Genomic DNA, 25106 nt, shown 5'->3' with positions numbered 1-25106 from the left:
CTATAACAAAGATTTAGAAATTACCTCTGAGTTAGTGGTATATCGCCGTTTGTATGTCCTGGAGTTTGACCAAAAATTTTGGACTTTGTCGGAATCTTGTCCTCCTTGCACCACTTTATCAAGGAATTTCTTTGGCATTTTTTTAGTCTCCAGTTCTTGTAGGGTTGTAATGAACCTCAATTCAGCTGGAAGCATCTCTAACTTTTCACAGGATCCAATCTCCAATCGTCGAAGACAAGGCATGGCTCCTTTATCCACCTTCCACTGCTTCAGCTTCTCAAGACCACAAAGGCTCAAAGACTCCAGTTTAGGAAAACCTTGTGCAGAGCAACACATTTGATTTCCAATGAAAGAATTAGAAGTGAACTCAAGAAACCTTAAGTTAGGCAGCTTCTCTAGTGTTGGCATTGGATCTTCCTGAAGCTTGCAACGTCTCAAGAGTATGTAAGCAAGATTTGAAGACAAGTAGTGGTGCTCTGGCAACTTACTTATCACCGCATATATTATCAACTTACAAATGCTACCGCAGCTTGAGAGGAGGTGTGCCAAATGTCTTGGATCTATACTCCAACTGGTAATAGCCAAGGTGTGAAGATATTTACTTCGGATTATGGGTGGATTCTTGTCCAACGCCTTCTCTTTAAAATCTACAATCTCGAAAGGCCCTTGAATCACAAACTCTCTAAGCTTTGTCATGTTGACAAGATCCTTCAGATAACAATTCTTGGTGTTGAAGTTCTCTAGTGTGAGGAGGTTTCTCAAAGTATCCAACCTCAACTTTGTTTTGGTATCACATTCGTCAGGGAGATATAGATGTCTTAGTTGTTCCATCCTCCATAACACATCAGGAACGTGGGGATAAGCATATGAACCGGTTCGTAAATCCAAGGTTTGCAAGCATCTTAAGTTTCCCAGAGATGATGGCAATTTTTTACCGAGTATGAGTCTGTTTAGACTAGAGAATCTTAAATGAATGAGATTCCCAATATCACCGATTAACTTGCAATTCATAAATGCCAGCTCTCCTTCATAGTTTAGAACTCTGAGCAATTTCAAATTGATGAATATATGTACCCAAAATCCCCGAGCTTTTAGAAAACTAATATATGCAGCCCAAATATCCCAAAAACAACGCAGCGGACTGAATGGACCTACTATACAGGCCAAAGGTGTTTCTACATAAAATAACTCTCTTAGCTTCCTTGAATTAAAGAAGGAAAGTGATCGAAGATTTGGACATCTATTGTACTTTGTCTCAAAGATCTCATGCATAGAAACTCTGCGAACCTTTCGAATTGTGGACAACGAGAATGCATTTGACTTATCTACAATGAAGACGAAGTTCTCTTCTTTTGCCTTTGACAGGCAAAGGTCTCTTATTAGGTCATGCATCTGAATTGTTTCGACCTTTGAGGTTACAACGTCTCTGCTTCGTACTTGAATCATGCACCTTTCCGCAAGCTCCGCTAAGTAATGCTCTGCCACATCTTCTGCGACTCCCCACTCCCCGTCTCCTTCTTCCTTTGATGAAACTATACCTTCAGCAACCCATAACTGAATTAGTCTATACACACGTATCACATAATCCTCTGGGAAATGACTTAAATAAAGAAAACAGGATCTTAAATGGGCAGGTAAGTCATCATAACTTAATGCTAACACTTCCATAGTTCCTTGGCCTTCGACTTTGCTTCTGTTCAAGTATGATTTAACATTTTCACTCACTCTATCCCATTCATTCAATGAGCTTTTTGTAGCCAAAATTCCTCCCAACACAACTATGGCTAATAGCAACCCTCCACATTGTTCAACCATTACTTTTCCCAACTTCTTTTTCTTATCATCAACTGTATCATCAGCACATTGTTTACCCTTGTCTTGTCTCAACTCCTTTATCTCACCATCAACCGTATCATCTGCACGTCGTTTGCCCTTATCTTGTCTCAACTCCTTTATCTCACCATCAACCGTTTTATCTGCACAATACGAAGGGCTCAATGATTGCTACTCAAAATCAGGAATGAACATCTTTTTTATATAGATTTTCATAGGTAAAATGTCTATAAATACATTTGGAATGAACATTGTTTTGAACACCTACAATAATAGTGGTCCACCTATAGTTTTATTTTCTTTAAATAATAGGAGGAATTAGAAAGTAGATGATCCAGAGATATTAAGAAGTTCCTACACTATGGCCAAGTGCAATTATTTAGTGATAAAGAAAATATATATATTTTTTAAATGGCAGCTAAGTTGATTAGTTGTCAGGAGAATCTCTTAGAAAATAATACTTATCTTTGTCTTAGAAAATAATACTTCCCACCGCACGGTTCATGAACGGTTCGCTGAACGTTCAGTTCATTTGCAGGCCTAACCTAAAATAATAGTGGTCCACCTATAGTTTTATTTTCTTTAATTAGATGATCCAGAGATATTAAGAAGTTCCTACACTATGGCCAAGTGCAATTATTTAATTATAAAGAAAATATATATATTTTAAATGGCAGCTAAGTTGATTAGTTGCCAGGAGAATCTCTTAGAAAATATTACTTTTTTTTTGTCTTTATATTATATACGTTAAGCACGCAAACAGTCAAATTTGTTTTTTCGTTTCAAAACCCAAGGCATAGTTTATTACCTCAATCAAACAATTAATTATACATTTGTTATCATTGTTAAATATCTTACAATCTAGAAAATATGTCCAAATTATTGCAAATGTCAACAAAAGAATTTTCAAGCATAGTTTATATGTTATTATATTGAATAATTATTATTATGATTAATTTTGTCTTTATATTGAATAAGTTAAGCAAGCAGAAACAGCCAAATTTCTATTTTTTTATTTACAAGCCAAGGAATATTAAAATTGGAGATGCAAATGTTGGATCAAACTAATCCTAAATGAGGTACATGAACCATTTTGACTAAGTTTTATGTTTATATTAATCAAAATTATTATCCCAATCAAACAATTAATTATACGTATTTGTTTTAATTATTGCAAAATATATTTGAAGCTAGAAAATGTCCAAATCAAAGTATAATTTATTTGTTTGTCTTGCTTGAACACATAGTCGCATAAACTACTTAAGAAACTAAGCATAATATATATATATATATATATATATATATATATATATATCAAGAATTAATGATATAATTTTTTTATTTACGGGAGCAAACATATTTAGTAGGTTGATTAAGTTGTTCATCTTTGTTCCCCATATTCTCTTTGTTTATGGGTTCTAGACCCACTAGGAGTGCTTCCCTTTAGGTAGGAGTAGGATTAGATATAAAATTTATCAAAATAATTTATCTATGTATAAGTATCTATGTAAAATATTTTAATTTATTATTACTACTTAGTTCTAACAATATCACTTATATTATTTTAAAAAATATAATATAAAAGATATTAAATTTATAAGGCCTTGTTTATTTAACCTGCACTAATGACATGTTTGGACGTCGTAGTATAATTATAAGAAAGTATCATTAATTGCACTTTCAATTAATTACAATTAATTTTAATTTTCAAGATATATTTAATTAATAAAATGTAGTTACACACAATTAAGTGAGATTTATTAATTAAAAATGAATAAATGTTTAGAAATTATCATTATTAAAATATATTTCCTTCAATTATCACTCTCTAAGTATAGGAGAATATAATTTGAAAGCTTCAATTACAGCCAATTTGGGGCTCAATTACAATGATTAGCTAGCATGCCACTCATGTATAATTATACTCAAATCCAAGTATATTATAGTTTTCCAAATACATATTATTTAAAAAGAAATTGATTTGTTGTCAAAAATCTAATGAAACAACATAAAAAATAAGTTTAAGGTATAGAGTAGAATGTTGCTATATGCATATATGATGGTAAATAACTTTGCAATGTACACATACGTACCTGTAGAATCTGATGGAGGAAACGCAATCTTTTCGAACAATTCCCAACTTTCTTGAGGGTTCAAAATTGGCAACTTATACAAATAAACGCTTGCATCTGCATGGGAAATTATCGTTTCTGTTCGAGAGGAGAGCAATATCTTACTATTGCTATGGTCCGCTGCAGATGGAAACGCAGGTTTGAGGCGATCCCAAGCCTTGGTGCTCCAAACATCATCCAGTATTACCAAACACTTTTCAAGTTTCAACAAGTCAAACAACTTGCTCGCTAATGCCTCGTCGTTCAGCTTCCTGTCATTTTCACCAAATTTTCCCAAACCAGATATTTAAATAACTCAAATAACTCAAATAACTCAAAAGTTTTTAGTAAGTATATATATATATATATCACATGAAAAATCATGAGGAAATATATATGTATGTCATATACGATTATAGAAAGATATTTAAATTAAAATTTAATTGTACCATAATATTATCTCGAATTAGAGCATGAATACTAGAAATACAAGCGTTCAATGTGTAATCATAGTCGTTATTTTGACCTGTTTATTTTTTTTACTCCTTCAAAATTAGTTTCATTTATTTATTTGTGTATTCAATTATTAGCATTATTTATGTATTCATTTAATTATTTTAAAAAATATTATGTGTTATTATTATTATTGATGCTGCTTAAACCCTTTTTATGTGTCATTTTGAAAAAGATGATGTTACCACGCTCAACGAGTACGAATGAGCACCGTTAATGATGAGCATCATTAAATTAATTTATAAAGTACTAAACATACAATTATAAATTAGTTAAAAATCTAAATGTAATTTAATTAAAATACAATATTTATAAAACATTAGTTTTTAGGGTAAAATATATCATTGACTACCTAACTATTTACCCCTTTTACTTTAACCACCGATTTTTTAATTTTGTTAATCAGGTCACCTAACTATTTAAATTATGTCAAACAAGTCATCTATCGTTATATATTAAAGGAGGAGATGACGTATCAATTAATAAAATTTATATAATTACCCAATTAGTCCTCATTACATACATATTCTATTAATTTGGTCATAACTTTTATTTATTCAATAAATTTAATCATCAATTTGATGGTGACATGTGTTACTGTGTGATTGGATGTTTTTTAATATTTTTTATTTTATAAAATTTTCATTCAATCAAATTGTGCCATGTGTCACCAATTGAATGAATGAAAAATAATCTAAATCAATAACTGCAACTAATAGGGTTTGAACCTAGGATGCAAGCCAACACACTAAGCACCTTAACCACTAAACTATAATATGAAATAATTGACCTTATAAAGACTCAAACATGATATAATTGAATAGTATGAAAATATAAAAAATATATAAACAAATAATATAATTAATTAATAAATGAATATGTTTTTATTTATATTCTAAATCACATTTAAAATAAAAATTAAAATAAAAGTGAATTTAATATGTTATAATTGAAATGTATCATTTTACATATTTTAAATTAATAAATTGTCTTCGTTATTCTAATTTTATTGAACGGAAATATATCATATCTTATATTTTAAAATATTATAACATCGAATCGGATTATAATTTTATTTAACAACTCTATATTAAAAACAAACTAGTTCAATAAAACCAAGTTTTCCTTAAAATTGTCTTCAAATATATAATTAATAAATAATAAAATATAAAATTCTTACATTAACTGGGATGCAAACAAGTCAATGCATAAGTTAAAATATTTAGTATGATAAGCCCTCAACTATCAGGAAAATTCAAAGTCAATGAAGCTTTTCGTTATATTTCAATTATAATATATTAAAATTATTTCTTTTTTTCTTTAAAATAATTTAAAATATAAATAAAATACATTCACATATTAATCAATTATAATATTTGTATATATATATTATCGTATTATTCAATTATTCCATGTTGAAGTTCTTATTAGGCCATTTTCCCCTTTTTTATTTCCATTAACTATATATATTATGTTGTAATAGGTTTGTCATTTGAATGGTGCAGTCTAGTAGTTGGGGTGTTTGCTTCCTGTCCTCATGTCTTGGGTTAAAACCCCACACAGTAGTTGGGTTAAAACCTCTAAGGCATTTACTCTATACTTTCATAGTTCTTTGTTATTTGTTCTCTTTGTGTTGTTGTTTTTTCTTGGTGGCCATGAGTAGCCACGCTTGTGTTTGCACTTCAACACATTAGTCCGACCTTGGTGGCTTGGAGTAGCCACGTTGGTGTTAAAGCTTCCGCAATCCTAGAAGCCTTGAGGGCTTGGTTCCAACCTTTGTGAGTTTGCATGCTCAATTAGCTTGGGTAAGGCTTACTTAGTCGCAGAGAAGACCAAGAAGTGTCTAAGGCCGCACGACCCGTCATGCATTAACTCTGATTTTCCGACAGTTTGGGCTTGAAGGCTCTGAGGGCGTGACAAGCAGTGGTTATTGATTCAATTTATTTTCTATTCATTCAATTGGTGACACGTGGCACCATTTGATTGGATGGAAAATTTATTAAATTAAATAAAAATATTAAAAAAATCCAATCACATAGTGACACATGTCATCATCTGATTGAGGATTAAATTTATTGAATTAATTAAAAGTTAGGACCAAATTAATAGGATGTGTAAGTAATGAGGACTAAATATGTAATAATACAAAATTTATTAAATGCCACGTCATCTCCTCTGTTTATATTAATGGCAGGTGGTTTGATTGACAAGATTTAAATAGTTAAGTGACCCGATTGTCAAAATTAAAAAATCGGTGATTAAAGTAAAAGGGTAAATAGTTAGGTGGTCAATGGTATAATTTACTCTAAAAACTAATGTTTTTATAAATTTTGTATTTTAATTAAATTACAATTATATTTTTTAACTAATTTATAATTATATGTTTAGTACTTTATAATTTAACGTTTTATAAATTAATTTAATAAACTCATCGTTAACCGTGCTCATCTATACTCGACCATCGTCGTAGAATTTTTCTTTTAAAAAACATGTACATCTCACAGACTTCTTTCAAAATTTGAGACAAAATTGTTATATCACGATGATCGACGACGTGGTATCCTAATTTCCTGGAATGCTGTAATTTCGTTAATTATTTATAATATGATGTCATTCTTTATAAACATTCTCATCATCAGTTTTAAAATAAAATATAATATTATTTTATTGTTATAATTAACGAGATGATTTCCTAATTTACTGAAATATTATATCGTTAATTATTTGAGTCTTTAAGATATGAGGACATCCTTCACAAAAATTCTCATAATCACTTTTACAAAATATAAGACAATATCATTTTATTATGTTAATTAATAAGGTGCGTCTTCTAATTTATCAGAATGCTATCCCATTAATTATTTGCGATAGAAGCAAATCCTTCACAAAATTTGAATTCATTTACATTATCATATATTTTTTAAATGAATTAAATTTCGTAATATTTTTTAAATGAATTAAATTTCGTAATATTTTTTTAAACAAAGATGACACAAGATTTTAAAGGAACCAATATTTGTACATTCTGATTATGCTATAACAATCTTCACATACAACCAACTCTTAAACATATATTTTAAAAGGATAATTTTACAGATGATGATCAGAATAATCGTTGGCAACTTCATTTTCAAAAAAAACGAACAATTTAAAGAAATATTAGTAAAAGACACAATTGTAGTTTATTAATAATATATTTTATGATTTTTAGGTAATCATAATTAATAATTAATATTTCAATACAATATAAATTTTATATTTAATTTAAAATTTATCAAATGTGAAAGATATTTAATTAAAAATGCGCCACTTGGAAAATTAGGGGAAGACTAAACAATTAACTTCTTGAGCTGGATTAACGGCCTAACAGGTAATAAAGATCAGGCTATAATTACGGGAATAAAATGATTCACTAAAATATGGTGCGGTGAATCAAGAACGAGCTGTTATAAGACGTTATTTTATTAGGTCATTTGATTATTAAAAGTTACAAAATAGTCTTTTGATTATAGGGTGTTGTTTTGTTGAGTTCATCGATTATTAAAAGTTAGAAAATGATCATCCGAGTATTCATATGTTCGAAACTTGTCTTTTTTCGTTAAAAATTTAACGTTCGTCTAAACTAGACGTTAACACGTTGATTAAGATATGATAAAATTATATTTTAATGGTGTTTATTAATACCGAGTTTTCCTGGATCCTCCGGTAGAATTGTTAAATTTCTTGTTTTTAGATAGAAACACCTCCGGGGCATTAAGTTATAGTTAGGTAATTTATTTCCTCCTTTTTCAAAAAAAAAATGTGAGGTTTGAAAAATTGTGGTTAAACTAAACAATTAACTCAAGTGAGATGGATTAACAGGTAAAAAGGCAATGTTATAATTAAGGGAACAATTAGTAATGGACATGATCGTAGTTTATTAGTAGTATATTTTATGATTTTTATGTAATCATCAATAGGATGGGAAGACTATAAAAAGTGATCATCATGGGTCTTATTTAATTGAAAAGGCGCCACTTGGAAAATTAGGGGAAAACTAAACAATTAACTCGGTGAGTTGGATTCACATAAATATAGTGCAGTGAATCAAGTACGAGGTGTATTAGTAAAAAGGGTAAAGTACACAAATGGTCACTTGACTATAAAACGTTCTTTTGTAAAGTCTTTTAATTATGGAAAATTACAAAATAATCTCTCCATTATAAGATGTTGACATGTTGTTATGTTGAGTTCTTACTATTAAAAGTTACAAAATGAACATCGAGTATTCATATGTTCAAAACTTATCTTTTTTTTAGGGAGGGAGCTAGAAATTTCTTTTGAGTGTCAAAATTAGAAATTATATAAAAAAGTAAGTGGATGAAAATGAATAATGGGTGTCATTTTATGTTTAAAGTATTCATTTCTTAAAATATATATTTATTTTATTTTATATTTTTATATTAAATTTATAAAAAAATCACATTTATTTGATTGGAGGTGGGAGTAAATAAAGTTCAATTTCATTTTAAAAAATAATTTGTTTTATTTGATTTGATTTTATAAATTTGATTTGATTCGAAAAAAATTCGAATGAAGTTTAATTATAAAATAACTCAAATAACTCAAAATTTTTAGTAAGAATATATATATATATCACATGAAAAATAATGAGGAAATATATGTGTATATCGTATATAATTGTTGAAATACATTTAAATTGAAATCAATTGTACCGTAATATTATCTCGAGTTCAATCACAAAAAACACTAAGAATACAAGCGTTCAACGTCAATTGTACTCATAATCGTTATTTTGACTGTTCATTTTTTACTCCTTCAAAATTAGTTTCATTTATTTATTTGTGTATTTAATTATTAGCATTATTTATGTATTCATTTAATTATTTTAAAAAAATTATGTGTAGCTTAAACCCTTTTTATGTGTCATTTTAAAAGGATGATATTGTCATCTCGACGAGCACTGATGAGGATCGTTAAATTAATTTATAAACATTAAATTATAAAGTACAAAACGTATAATTATAAATTAGTTAAAAATCTAAATGTAATTTAATTAAAATACAATATTTATATAACATTAGTTTTTAGCTAAAACTATACCATTGACCACCTAACTATTTATCCTTTTTACTTTAACCACCAATTTTTCAATTTTATTAATCAGGTCACCTAACTATTTAAATCTTGTCAATCAGGTCACCTGCCGTTAAATATTAACGGAGGAGATGACGTGGCAGTAAATAAAATTTACATAATTACACATTTAGTCCTCATTACTTACATATTCTATTAATTTGGTCTAACTTTTATTTAATTCAATAAATTTAATCCTCAATCTGTTAGTGACATGTGTCACTGTGTAATTGGATGTTTTTAATATTTTTATTTTATAAATTTCTCATCCAATCAAATGGTGCTAAGTGTCACCAATTGAATGAATGAAAAATAATGTAAATCAACACCCGCAGCTAGTAGGGTTTGAACCTGGGATGCAAGCCAAAAAACTAAGCATCAGACATGAAATAATTGAATAGTATGAAAATATAAAAATATATAATCAAATAATATAATTAATTAATAAATGAATATGTTTTATTTATATTTTAAATCACATTTAATGTAAAAATTAAAATAAAAGTGAATTTAATATGTTATAATTGAAATGTACCATTTTACATATTTTAAATTAATAAATTGTCTTCATTATTCTAATTTTATTAAAATGAAATGTATCATATCTTATATTTTAAATATTATAACATCGAATTGGATTCTAATCTTTTTTAACAACTCTATGTTAAAATAAAATAATTCAATAAAATCAAGTTTCCCCTAAAATTTTCTTCAAATATATAATGAATAAATAATAAAATATAAAATTATTACATTATCTGGGATGTAAACAAGTCAATGCATAAGTCAAAATGCTTAGTACGATAAGCCCTTAACTATGAGGAAAATTCTAAGTCAATGAAACTCTTCATTATATTTCAATTATAATATATTAAAATTATTTTTATTTTTTTTCATTAAAATAATTTAAAATATAAATAAAATACATTCACTTATTAATCAGTTTTAATATTTGTTTATATATATATATATATATATATTATTGTATTATTCAATTATTCCATATTGGAGTTCTTATTGGGCCATTTTCCTTTTTTTATTGCCATTAACTATATATATTATGTTGTAATAGGTTTGTCATTTGAATGGTGCAGCCTAGTAGTTGGGGTGTTTGCTTCCTCTCCTTATATCTTGGATTCAAATCTCACCAGCAGCGGTTATTGATTCAATTTATTTTCTATTCATTCAATTGGTGACACATGGCACCATTTGATTGGATGAACAATTTATTAAATTAAATAAAAATATTTTAAAAAAACCCAATCACATAGTGACACATGTCACCATCTAATTGAGGATTAAATTTATTGAATTAATTAAAAGTTATGACCAAATTAATAGGATGTGTAAGTAAAGAGGACTAAATGTGTAATTATGAAAATTTTATTAACTATCATCTCATCTCCTCTATTAATATTTAGCGGCAGGTGACTTGATTGACAAGATTTAAATGTTTAAGTGACTCAATCGACAAAACTAAAAAATCGATGGTTAAAGTAAAAGGGGTAAATAGTTAGATGGTCAATAGTATAATTTACCCTAAAAACTAATATTTTATAAATTTTGTATTTTAATTAAATTACATTTAGGTTTTAAATTAATTTATAATTATACATTTAATATTTTATAATTTAATATTTTATAAATTAATTTAATGAACTCATTGTTAAACGTGTTCATCTACACTCGGCGAGTTATCGAAACGATTTTTAAACGGTGTGGAAAAGCGCGTTATTTTTAATTATTTTCTTTTCAATTGAATTTTTAATTAAAAACAATGCAATTTTAGAAAATCTCTCGTTTCGAAAAAATTGGAAATTCCTTTATGATAAAAATATAAGGTTCGAGGAGTCGCCACCAATCTTTGATTAGGGTGTGATTGGGCACCCAAAAACGTTGTCATTTTAAATAAAAATTAATTTTAATTAAAATAACAAATTAAGGTCTGCGTTATCAAAATCTGAGTTCGGGAGTCGGTTACGCGTGGGGAAGGATTAGCACCCCCACAACGCCCTAAATCGGTACCTAGTCAATTAATTAATGTCTTTGCAACGAATTTCACAAGTTCGAGTTTAATTTGATTAATGATCCCTTTAAACAATAAAAATGCAAATTTGTAACATTGAAAAGCAACAAAATATGTTAATTTAAAATTACCAAGTCATTAGAAAGATAAAGGATATTCGATTATTTAAAAATATCGAGACCAGATCTTTAGGTGAGTTCTAACGATCTTATCTCAAATAATTTAAATAGCCGAATATTTCTTTTTCTTTCACTCACAAATTTTAAAGTAATTAATCAATTATTTTGGTGACACTGTTGGGATACACTTTTAATTTAAAATCGTCAAAACGACCCTCTAGTAAGTTAAGAGAAGCCATTCTGATAGTTTTAAATTAAAAGAGTATTACCCTTAATCCGATTATGTAATGGTGTCGGATCATGCTTATGAGGATATCATGCAAATTATGCAAAAAGGATGTTAATGCAAAAATTAATTAAACATGATATTAAAATAAATGAAGCTAACATGCTTATAAAAATAAATTACACCGACATCTATGTGAATTACATGCTCAAAATAATATACATTTGCATACATTTAAAAGAAATCTAAATTAACCCTATAAACATGCATAAAATGTTAGACAAGGACTAAAATGTAAAGAACATGAACAACAAGATCCTTTCAAAAAAAAAATCATTCCCAAGTACTGCAAATATAATATAACCAAAGTTCTACAAAGGACCAAATTGAAAGTTTTCCAAATTACACATCCAATGTAAAAACGGTAAGAAAATAACCATAATATGAGACTGGACTAAAATGAAACACGCGGAAAGTTATGAGGCGAAATTAGAAAGGAAAAAATATGAAATATGGACTAAAATGCATTAAAGGAAAACAGAAGGATTTACGATACAAATAACCCGTCCAGGCGCTGAAACGGGAGCTCCTCACCCCTGATGGAACGACGCCGCTTTATACACCCTTAAACGCCGTCGTTTTAACACTCTAAAGCGACGTCGTTTTGGTCACGGGATTGGCGCTGGGGTAAAATGCTTACCCTAAAATCAGATTCCCCTTTCACTTTAGCAAAACAAGACCTGCCGCTTCTACTCTCTCCTTCAAGCTTCTCTTCTTCGAACGAGAACCACGAAGGCTCAATTCAACACCGTCGATGGGTCACTAATGGCCCCACGACTTCATCCGGCCACCGCACGTCCATCATGGTTCGACGCCTCGTCCTTTTCTAACCACACTCGGGCGAGACTCCAACAGGTTCTAACGCCGCTGCCTAAACGACCATCAATCGGCAAGTACAAGCCTCAACCCAAAATCTGGCCATCATCAACAACCACCAAGGACACCAGATCCCAACTACCGTTTATTGGCCATCTACCCTCGATCGACGCTGTCAAGGGCCTCCTCCGATGAAGACTTTGGCGTAGATACTCATGAACAAAGGTAACCCGAAATTCCCTAACCTTGAAAATGATTCGCTTTACTGTTGGGTTGTTGATATAAGCAAAAATAGGGAATGATGTCTTGTTTGTATTGCTTGATTTCAGAAGAAATATGGGCAAAAACCACTGTTACATTATTTGATTCACAAATACTGTTTTTCTTGCTCTACAATGGATTTCCCCTCTCTGTTTTTTTGCTTAATACTCGAATGGTTGATGATGAGCTCCTTGATTGATGCGTGTTTTCTCTGGTTGTTCACCGCCGTTCCTCGTTGTTCATGACCCCCTCTCCCTTGTTGGTTTTTTTTTCCGTGCTCTGCTGTTCGTGAGCTCTCTATTGGTATCCTTCTTTCCCTGCTCTAATGTTCTTTGCTTGTTCTCCAATTGATCACTGACCCCTTCTGCTCGAAATGGTTACCCCTGTTCCGAATACCCTTCCTCTCTGGTCTCCCCCTCATTTTTGTAATGAATCCCCTCTTTTTTCCTTTAAAGCTCCCTTCTTTTTGTTGATGATGAAAAACGCTCTCCCCGATGGCCTCGAGAATTGCTTTTGTTTTCTGCTTCCTCTTTAATTATGTGTATCCCTGCTAATGAAGTAATGGGCGTTGCAGGGTATGGGCATGAGCTGTTGGTGGTGTTTGCTCGGGGTGCCGAGCCTTGTCTGTCGCGCTTCACGTGGGTGGATGGTAAGCCCGGGTTGGAAATGGTGAAGGCACGGGCACGGGTTGGAAATGGTGAGCTCGTGATGGTTTCTGCTGAGGGTTGTTACTGGCCTAACGTGATGTTTCAACCGGGTGTTCCAGGTTGTAAGTGGAGTGATCGGCACAAACTGACGCAGTGGGAGTGCTGCTTCATATTGACGTGGGCGCTCGGTTATGCGTTTCACGTGGGAGACACTTAGGCGTTGTGGAGCATGGGCAGCCAGGCCATGTCTCAGTCTTCACGGGCGTGGTGCTTGGCAGTAGCATGGGCTTCCTTGGGAGGCATGATCTGTTGCAGTGGATGAGTGCTTCACATTGGGTGCACGTGGGAGGAGTCTGCTGTTGGGTGTTGTATCCGGGTCGGATCGGGTTAAGCTTGGGCCTTGTAACCGGGCTAGATATTTGTAATCTATTTTAGACTTGTATGTGGACTTTGGACTAAACATTTAATTTGGATTCCGGATTAGCTTGGGCTTCAATTTAAATCTTGAATTCCAAAATGAAACAAACATGTTACAATCCAATTAAGCATCAAGATTTCTTGATTTTCATGTTGTCCCCAAAATGCAAGCTTCCATTCATCATTTGAATTAAATTCTCATTTGAGCACGATTACCTCCAAATTAATTCTCAAGCATCTTTAAATGAATTAAATTGCCCGGACAAAATTAGGGTATTACAGCTGCCCCTCTTTGCTCGTTGTTGTGACCAGAAGAACGTAGCAAAGACAAATAATGACCTAATTTAGTCCAATTGCAACATCATTTTTCCTTTCTTCAGTCTTCTTTTTTTACCTTTGCTTCCATCTCACTTGCACAAACCCTTTTAATGGATTGTTCTGCTTCTTCGTATCCGAGAATCTTCGATTTCTTCCTACATCTGATGGTCTGATGGTTCGCTCCAACACTATTCTGAAAAAGACCGAAGGTCTTATGGATGGTTTGCTTCACTGCTATTTTAGGGTGAGTCTTGAAAAGAATCTTCTAAAAATAGGTTCGCTCCCTATTGCTTCCAAGGAGTATGGAACTCGAATAATCTTTAACAATCGTGTCTGCCCCCTATTTCTTCAGAGAGTATAAGACCCACAATCTTCATCAATCGCATCTACCCTCTATTTCTTCAGAGAGTATAAGACTCGAACAATCTTCAACGATCGTGTCTGCCCCCTATATTTTCAGAGAGTATAAGACCCATAATCTTCATCAATCGCGTCTGCCCCCTATTTCTTCAGAGAGTATAAGACTCGAACAATCTTCAACGATCGTGTCTGCCCCCTGTATCTTCAGAGAGTATAATACCCACAATCTTCATCAATCGCGTCTGCCCCCTATTTCTTCAGAGAGTATAAGACTCGAACGATCTTCAACGATTGTGTCTGCCCCCTATATCTTCAGAGAGTATAAGACCCACAATCTTCATCAATCGCGTCTGCCCCCTATACCTTCAGAGAGTATAAGACCCACAATCTTCAACAAATGGGTTCGCTCCCTATTTCTCTAGGGAGTATGGAACTCAGACATATTCTTCAAACGGGTTCGCTCCCCCTTTCTCTAGGGAGTATAGAACTCGAACATCTTCAACTGGGTTCGCTCCCTCTTTCTTCAGGGAGTATAGAACTCAAAAATCTTCTTCTTACGGGTTCGCTCATTCTCTCTCTAAAGAGTATGAAACTCGAACAATCTTCAACAATCGTGTCTGCTCCCTATTTCTTCAGAGAGTATGAGACTCGAACAATCTTCAACAATCGTGTCTGCTCCCTATTTCTTCAGAGAGTATGAGGCTCGAACAATCTTCAATAATCGTTGGGAAATCTGCAAACATTTAAAATAATCATGCAATGTCATGATCCTATTCATGCCTACGATGTATGCAATTATGCAATTTAATGCACTTTCTTCTTCGAAAGAATACTATCCCCTTTGATTTCAATGGAACTCGGTTTCGCTTTGGGCATAGAGCATTTCACCCATTCACCCCAGTTGATACTCTCAATACTATAACTTTTGGCTTGACAAGACTTTGACTTCTTTCTTTCTTGAGGCCTGCCAGTACCCCTGACCAATCTTCTTGATAAATGACAACATCCTTGGGTCATCCATTAATGGCTAAGATTGTCTATGAATTCCAAAGTTTTAGCTTTTCGCAACCCTACAAGCTTATGGGTAAAACCATTACTAGCTTCAGAATACCTGCATTTCCAAAACCTTTTGCATAATAATACAAAATGATCTCATGTACCACAAGTTAAGCTATACGTTTTAACTTTTTCAAAATTAGATGCTTGTAAAAGGGAAATTAAGAAGGGAAAATATCTCTTTATTTATATAAATGCGAAGAATTTTTAGGCAACTACATGACAAACTTTTAATCGGAAAAGAACCAAAGGATAGGTGTCTTCAAATATCAATAACACAAATGCTTTTGGACTGGCACGCCGTCAGAATGACTCGGGTGTAGCTTCTGTCAAAAGGACCTCCAAAATGGTGATGACACCTAAGAGTGTGAAACCCTTTCTGGACCCCAAAATCTCCCATAATTGGATGCCATAAACCAATATTGAATCTCACGTGCATTCAATTCCTCCTCTGGTTGTCCCCATCGAGACTCATTGATCTTTGGTCTCAACCCCAATGGCCATTGTCGTTACCCATGTCAGGAGATCTTCCTACTCCCCAAAAACAATTCAGATCCTCCACCATACACGAACTCTGAATTTAAAACTCAAATCGCCCTTTGTGGGTTTTCGACTCGACCTCCTTTGGTTTCAAGACGCCCTTTTTCGAGTTTTCATCTTGAACCCTCATTTTTCATTTTTCATTCATTTTTTATTTTTTTATTTTTTCATTTTTTCATTTTCACTCATTTTTTCTTCTTCTTTTTTCTTCAAGCAAAATACTTCTTAACTGTGTCAGAATTCACTAGATGAGGTAATTCAGACCCATCCATCTCAGTTAAGACCAGAGCTCCCCTAGAGAAAGCTTTCTTGACAACATAGGGTCCTTCCCACTTGGGCATCCATTTCCCTCGGAAATCTTTTTGAATGGGCAATATCCTCCTGAGCACCAAATCTCCTTCGTGGATTTCTCGAGAGCGAACTTTCTTATCATGTGCTCGTATCATCCGCTTCTGGTATATCTGACCATGACAAATAGCCTTCAATCTCTTTTCTTCAATCAGATTCAATTGGTCATATCTGGCCTGTACCCATTCTGCCTCATTTAGCTTCACCTCTGATAAAACCCGGAGCGAGGGAATTTCCACTTCAATAGGGAGGACAGCTTCCATCCCATAAACTAGAGAAAACAGAGTTGCCCCAGTAGACGTCCGTACAGAAGTCCGATAGGCAAACAGAGCAAATGGCAACTTCTCATGCCAATCTTTATAAGTTTCAGTCATCTTCTCTATAAGCCTCTTAATGTTCTTATTAGCCGCCTCCACTGCCCCATTCATCTTTGGGCGATAAACCGTGGAATTATGATGCTTTATTTTGAATTGATCACATACAGATTTCATCATCTTGTTGTTTAAGTTCAACGCATTGTCAGAGATAATTCTCTCTGGTAAGCCATATCTGCAGATGATTTCTTTCTTCAAGAACCTACATATCGTTGACTGGGTAACACTTGCATAAGAAGCTGCTTCTACCCACTTGGTGAAGTAATCTATTGCTACCAGAATGAAGCGATGACCATTTGACGCTTTCGGAAAGATTTGCCCAATAACGTTCATGCCCCACATAGAAAACGGCCACGGAGCTGTCATCACGTGCAACGGATGAGGAGGGGTGTGCATTCTATCCCCATAAATCTGACACTTGTGACACTTTCGGGCATAATTGACGCAATCAGTTTCCATAGTTGACCAATAATACCCAAATCTCATAATCTGTCTGGCCATTACATGCCCATTAGCATGGGTGCCACATATTCCTTCATGTACTTCTTCAAGAATCATTTTCGCTTCTTTAGTGTCCACACACCTTAATAAGACCTGATCCATGCTTTTCTTATATAAGATCTCACCATTAAGCACATACCCTGCTGCCATTCTTCTAATGGTCCTTTTGTCATTCTCAGTTGCCTGTTCGGGGTAACTTTGATATCTTATATACTGGAAGATATCATAGTACCAAGGTCCTTCATCATCTTCTTCTTCAATGTTAAAGCAGTGGGCTGGATACTCATAAGCCTTCATCTCAATAGGCATCATATTTGAATGCTCGTTCATCTTAAAGGCTGCTGCCAAAGTAGCCAAGGCGTCCGCCATTTGATTTTCTTCTCTGGGGAGGTAATTGAAAGTCACTTCTTCAAATTCTTCAATAAGTCCCAGAACTAATTTACGATATTCCACAAGTTTGGGATCCTTGGTTTCCCATTCACCTCTGAGCTGGTAAATTACCAAAGCTGAATCCCCATATACCCTCAGCATTTTTGCGTTGAGTTCAATAGCTGCTCTAAGACCCATAACACAAGCCTCATATTCTGCCATATTGTTTGTACAATCAAAATTGAGCCGACTGGTAAAAGGATAATGCTCTTCACTTGGTGAGACCAAGATTGCCCCAATCCCATGCCCCAAGGCGTTTGAAGCACCATAAAAGTTCATCTTCCAGTATTTACCGGTGAGAGCAATTGTTTCTTCCTCCGAGATAGCCATTAAATCCTTATCCGGGAAATCGAAGTTCAACTGTTCATATTTTTCTGAAGCCCTACTCGCAATGAATTCTGCTATGGCGCTCCCTTTAACTGCCTTCTGGCTTACATATTGGATATCAAATTCGGACAACAGGATTTGCCAACGGGCTAACCTTCCAGACAATGCAGGTACCCCCATTAGATACTTTAAAGGGTCCAGCTTAGATATGAGCCAGGTAGTATGATACAACATATACTGTCTAAGTCTTCTGGTAGCCCACACTAAAGCGCAACACAATTTTTCAATTGGTGAGTATCTGGCCTCACACTCAGTGAACTTCTTACTGAGATAGTAGATAGCCCTCTCCCTCTTCTCAGTTTGATCATGTTGCCCCAACACACATCCCATTGAATTGTCATAAACGGACAAGTAAAGAATTAAAGGCTTTCCTGGGATAGGTGGCGCTAGGGTCGGTGTATTCGAAAGATATCTCTTTACTGCCTCAAAAGCCTCTTGACAATCCTCACTCCATTCTCCTGAATCATTCTTACGAAGAAGGCGGAATATGGGATCACATTTTTCGGTCAGCTGCGAGATAAACCGAGCGATGTAATTTAATCTCCCCAAAAATCCTCGAACCTCTTTCTGTGTTCTTGGGGCTGGCAAATCTTGAATGGCTTTTACTTTATCGGGATCTATTTCAATTCCCTTTCGGCTCACTACGAATCCCAACAGTTTTCCCGATATCACCCCAAAAGTACATTTATTTGGGTTAAGTTTTAGTTGGCACTTCTTTAATCTTTGAAAGAGCTTCCTTAAATTCTTGATGTGTTCCTCCTCCGTCTTGGCTTTGACAATCATATCATCGACATAGACTTCAATTTCTTTATGCATCATGTCATGAAACAACGTCACCATGGCCCTCTGATAGGTTGCCCATGCATTCTTTAATCCGAACGGCATGACTTTATAACAGAACGTCCCCCACATAGTGACAAACGTTGTTTTCTCCATATCTTTAGGGTACATTTTAATTTGATTATAGCCGGAGAAACCATCCATAAATGAGAATAAGGAATTTCCAGCAGTATTGTCCACTAACGTATCTATATGTGGCAAAGGAAAATTATCCTTTGGACTAGCTCTATTCAGATCTCTATAGTCGACACACATTCGTACCTTCCCATCCTTCTTTGGTACTGGGACAATATTTGCTACCCACTCAGGATATTTGGCCACTGTGAGAAACCGAGCGTCAAATTGTTTCTTCACTTCTTCTTTAATCTTGAGCAGCATCTCGGGTCTCATTCTTCTCAGTTTCTGTTGTACGGGCTTACAATCAGGCTTTATCGGTAATTTATGGACAACCAATTCTGTATCCAGCCCTGGCATGTCCTCGTACGACCAAGCAAATACATCCTTGAATTCTTGAAGTAATTCTATCAAGCTTTGCCTTCCTTCAGCAGACAGGGTGGTACCAATCTTTATTTCCTTTCTATCCTCATCTGTGCCCAGGTTCAAGATCTCTGTAAGCTCTTCGTGAGGCAGAATCTGCTCATCTTCCTGTTCCACCATCTTTAGCAATTCTGAGGGTGGTTCACATCCCTCATTATCATCACAACCTTCGATTTCCTCTTGACATATGGGCATCTCGAAATCAATCTCCGGGTCAGAGTCATTAGCATTCGTATTATTGATATCTGAGTTCCTGAAAGGATAACGAAAAAGAAGATATATATACATATATACATATGGGAGAATCTTTTCCCATATAAACAAATAGAAAGAAATAATATATGTGTATATTCAAACAAAAATGCATGAGGAAATGTTTGCCATTCGGGAATTAACAAAACACATCTTTTATTGAAAGCAAGTAAAAACACACAACTTAACCCTTTACATCAAATCACCTACTGTCCCAGGGTATGAACAATAGGGAAGAGTTCTAGTGTATTACTCTGCAAAAGATTTGTAAACTACATGCAATTCCTCCGCAGTCCAGTTGTTCAACACAAAGCCCAGTGGCGCAGGGTAAATGCCCGTAGCTCTCATTTCTTTGAACTCCTCATTGGTTATGACATTAATGCCCAAGTCCTCCAAGGCATTCTCAACTATCACTTTACCGCTTTCCAAAGTCCCTTGAAACATACATCCTCCTGATACGAAAATGCTGCTCAATGGCGGGAATGTCATGGGCTCCCAGCTTGGGTCTTCACCAGTCAATCTTGCCTTTCTCAATTCCTTAATCTTCTTGATGCTTCTCAGTTTTTCTTTTAAAGTCGGCTGATACCCTAAACCGAACCTGTCTCTTTTAGTTACAGGGTAGATTGGGCCCACCAGTCCTTGCAACCGACATCCAAACCCTTTGCCAGTTTTTGCTCCTCTTCCAAGAGTCAGCTTAAGCCCCATTTTGGTGCAGTTTGACAATCTAGGCTTCGTGATCTTCTTTCCTTCTGCCACAAACATGGTATTGACATATTCCAACGATCTGAAAGAACATTCAACAGTTTGCTCTTCCACTTCAACGTATGGAGCAGTAGTAGAAACCGAAGCAATAATGTCTTCTTCAGCATGAATGCATATAAGCCTCCCATCAATTGCAAATTTTATCCTTTGGTGCAACGTTGACGGAACCGCACCGGCCTGATGAATCCAGGGTCTTCCCAATAAACAGTTGTATGTAGGCATGATGTCCATCACAAGAAACTCCACTTCGTATATCGCCGGGCCAATAGTCAAAGGGATATCGATCTTGCCTAGAACTTCTCTCTTCGTTCCATCAAAAGCTCGAACCACACTTTGACAGCTTCTCATCAGGGTGCTGTCCACTGGTAATTTTTTCAGGGTCACCAAGGGCATCACATTTAACGCCGAACCGTTATCTATCAGTACTCTAGATAGAACATGTCCTTTGCACCTAACTGTGATGTGTAGGGCCTTATGATTGCCAATCATCCCAGAAGGGATCTCGTCCTCAGAAAAAGATAAAAAATTATCGGCCTGGATGTTGGCAACTAGTCGGTCCAGCTTTTCTGCGGGTATCTCCTTCGGGACAAAGGTTTGGTTTAAAACTTTTAACAGGGCATTGCGATGAGCCTCTGAACTTAGAAGAAGTGATAGGACAGAAATACGGGCAGGCAGCTTGTGCAGTTGCTCGACAATACTGTATTCACTATGTTTCAAAAATTTTAAAAATTCCATCGCTTCATTCTCCGTTACTGGCTCATTGACGATGGGTTCATCTTCTCTTATTTGCACATCGATACTTTTTCCTTTCTCGACAGCAATCTTTTTCTCAGGTTCTTTGTGATAACATCTACCACTCCTGGTCATGTGTCCCACTTCATCTATCTCTTCCTGTTGCTTTGTCACCTCTCCTATTTGACAAGTATATCTCCAGGGTACCTGTTTATTGTCTTTGTACGGGAACGGAGAGGGAGGTGTAATAATCACCTTTGGAGCTACCTTCTCAGCCACTCGATTCTTGGGAGTAATGACGAGGGGACAACTAGCACTATAGACCCCTTTGGATGATCCCTCAGAGGCGTAAACTTCCGCTTCTTCTTTCTCAGCCCCTTCTTTGAAGAACTCGATTTCCTTACTATCCATCATTTCTTGTACCAGCCCTAAGAAATCAGAACACTGTTGTATACTGTGTTTTGTGCAGTTATGGTAGTGGCACATCTCTTCATTGTTGAAATGTTCACATGGCAGATTAGTCTTTAATAGTTCTACCTTGACCATTTGGCACCACACCCATGACATGGGTGACATCACCTCCCTAACATTTTTTACAGTCGTTCTTCCTTTCTCTTCAGCGACTGCATTAATCCCGGCTCCTGCATGGTTTGACAATGGATTCTGGGCTATGTTTGGCTGTTCACTGTCACCAAAATTGATGACGTTTCTTCTTCTCAGAGCTTGGATGACCTTTTTGAAAGCGGGACAATTTTCAATAGAATGTCCGGAAACCCCTGCATGGTATTCGCACTTAGCACTAGCATCATACCACTTGGGATACGGGGGTTGTATAGGGTCCACATGATAAGGTGAGACTACATGTCGATCATATAATTCGTGGAATAACTCCTTATAAGTCATAGGAATCGGGTCAAATTGAGGCCTCTCTCTCCTTGGATCTCTTGCCCCTTGCCTATTGTCAATTTGGGGTGATGCTACCGTTCCCTGTGGTCGGGACATTGTGATATTATGGGAATCATACTGCCTTATTTTGTTGACTTCGTTTTCCTTCTTCCTCATCGGCTGTTTCTTGCTGGAATCTCCTCCCTCAAGCTTCCCGCTTTTAATCGCCATTTCAATCATTTCTCCCGCCGTAACTATATCAGCAAAACTTCGAGAATGATTACCAACAAAATGTGAGAAAAATGGAGCCTTCAAGGTATTAACAAAAAGTAGGTTCGTTTCCTCCTCTACCAACGGTGGGTGGACTTGTACTGCTACCTCTCTCCACCTCTGAGCATATTGTCTGAAACTTTCATTATGCTTCTTCTCCATTGCTTGCAGCACCATTTTGTTAGGCCTGACGTCCTTCACATGCTTATACTGGTCGAGAAAAGATTTGGCCAGGTCTTTCCATGTCCTGACATCAACTCTCCTTAGTTGATTATACCATCGCAATGCTGAGCCTACTAAGCTTTCCTGGAAACAGTGGATCAACAGCTGGTCGTCCCCTACGTAACCAGTCATTTTCCTACAGAACATTGTGATATGGGCAGAAGGGCATTGGGTACCGTCGTATTTCTCGAAGTCAGGGGTTTTGAACTTGGGATGTAGGACCAGATCAGGAACTAAACTCAGTTCCTTAGCGTCGAGACCATACAAGCTGGTATCTTCTTTCATAGCTTGTACTTCATTTGCTAGCTGCTTATATTGCTCCTGCAACAACTTGTTTTCGCTCTTCTTTGCTTCTTCATCGAGGTCCGGGACCTGGTGATATGGGCTTTCTTCGGGATGCGAACAAGATCCAGGTTGCGGATTAACTGCAATGCCGTCAGGATTTATGTGTACTTTGGTATGGATAGATGTTCCTTGGATATTCGGAGACTGTACCGGGGTGAACCCTGGAGGGTAAAGTGGTTCTTCACTTGTTTGCTCATGGGCCTTTCCGTACTCTGGATTTCTCCATCCCAGCATATTTGCCAACTTAGACAACATATCCTCTTGAGCCTTAAGCATATCTTCTTGCATTTTTCTCAGATCATCTTGCAACTGCAATTGAGTTCTTTCTATTTGAGCAATCTTATCATCCATGGCCTTCCTTGTGTTATAGTGATGCTTGAAATTTCCCAGTATTCTGTAATGTATCCCTTATTGTTAATTTTAATGCTTTGAGGATGAATGCAAATTATGTAAAGTGTGATAAAAAATGCAACACAAAACTTAAATTACAAATAAAATGCAAATGCATGCAGAAAGGCATCGATTCATAAGACGCGATCAGTCTTAGAACAACTTTCATTTAGGACAAAAGCATCATCTTTACAAGAAAAGTCCATTACAGAAATGGCCTAGCTCTCATGTTCAGCTCTACTATCTGATTGACAAGCCAATCGACCCTCTCTCCTACACCTAATGCTGGATTGGTATAGCTCTGGATGACTTTTGCTTGGAGGTCCATCTCTCCCAACTGCCTCGCAACGCCGCTTAACTGATTCATGGTCTCTCGGATCACGTGATTCACGTTTGTCTTCCAGTCTCTAAAGTGATCGTTTGAGTTTTGCCATTGCAGTCTGGTGCCTTGGACGGTGCGCTCGAGACCAGCGATTTGTGTCTGGCAGCTTCGTAAGGCAGCCTCTAAATCATGAATCTTCTTTTGCAAAGCATCGTTCTCCTCGAGGCTAACCCTTTGATCCACTGGGCAACGCTGACTGTTTTCTGCAGATAAGGAACTTTCAAGCTGCATAACGTAGGCACTGTACTCTTCATTCTTTGCCTTGGCTCGAGCTAACTCTTCCTCATGCCTTGATTCCATTTCATGCATCTCTTGATTGAGTACCTCTATCTGTCCGTTCTTTGCTCCGCACCTCTGTATCCAGAGGAATACTTCATCCTGTTTGCCTTGGAGCACACTCTCCCGATGTTGCCTTTCTAATTTTAGTTTCTTCTTTGCTTTGCCTCTTCTCAGTTTCGAGCTCGTCGATTCTTTGCTTTCTAACCTCAAGTTCAAGTTGCATGTTATTTGCCTTCATTCTGAGTTCTTCAATATTAGCATGCAATTCTTCTTCTCGCTTCTTGCTCAAGGTGTACCTTTGTCTTAACTCTTTAGCCTCTGTCCTTTCGCTCTTCAGTGCCCTAACCCAGGACCTTCTCTCGGACTCCAGTTCTTGATTTCTTTTCTTCTTCTCTGTCTCTACTTCTCTGACTCGGTGCTCTCTCTCGGCTCTGACGTCTCTAACTCGACGATCCCCCTCAGCCCGGAGCTCTAACCGCCAATGCTCTGAAGTTCTCCCGAGGCCAGCAATTGCCCGTGCTCGACTCATTTTTTTGGTAATCGCTCTGTAAACTAGTGAGATTGGCCTCCACTTCATCCTTTCTCTTGCGCATAAGCTCAAACTGTGTATTATAGAATCCCCTATCGATGTCCAACATGAAATTCTTTTGTCTAAGGGCCTCACACTCTGCTTCCTTCCTGGCGATTTCCGCTTCGAATTCACTCTTCAGTATCTCCAACTTAGACGGTACG

General features: G+C 35.5%; 1 protein-coding gene across 1 annotated transcript; it reads right to left on the bottom strand.

The window, feature by feature from the left end:
* LOC120169185 (probable disease resistance RPP8-like protein 4) lies at nucleotides 1-13522 on the bottom strand. The gene is made up of 3 exons (XM_039177398.1): nucleotides 13461-13522; nucleotides 3927-4216; nucleotides 1-1847 (listed from the first exon to the last, which is right to left on the bottom strand). The coding sequence occupies exons 1-3, from the start codon at nucleotides 13520-13522 to the stop codon at nucleotides 1-3; spliced, it is 2199 nt and encodes a 732-aa protein (XP_039033329.1).
* Between the last annotated feature and the right edge of the window lie 11584 nt (nucleotides 13523-25106).

The sequence above is a fragment of the Hibiscus syriacus genome, unplaced genomic scaffold (genome assembly GCF_006381635.1).
Source record: "Hibiscus syriacus cultivar Baekdansim isolate YM2019G1 unplaced genomic scaffold, ASM638163v2 tig00111754_pilon, whole genome shotgun sequence".
In the NCBI taxonomy this organism is placed as follows: domain Eukaryota; kingdom Viridiplantae; phylum Streptophyta; class Magnoliopsida; order Malvales; family Malvaceae; genus Hibiscus; species Hibiscus syriacus.
This window is presented reverse-complemented; position numbering and strand designations above follow the sequence as displayed.

What these genes read in the sequence shown, in the direction of transcription:
- LOC120169185 (XM_039177398.1), bottom strand. Translation starts at nt 13,522, where the DNA reads ATGAGGGGGAGACCAGAGAGGAAGGGTATTCGGAACAGGGGTAACCAT. An exon ending in AACCATTTCGAGCAGAAGGG is followed by an intron (nt 4,217 to 13,460) that starts GTCAGTGATCAA and finishes TGAAAATGACAG; the next exon opens with GAAGCTGAACGACGAGGCAT. An exon ending in TCCTCCATCAGATTCTACAG is followed by an intron (nt 1,848 to 3,926) that starts GTACGTATGTGT and finishes CTGATGATACAG; the next exon opens with TTGATGATAAGAAAAAGAAG.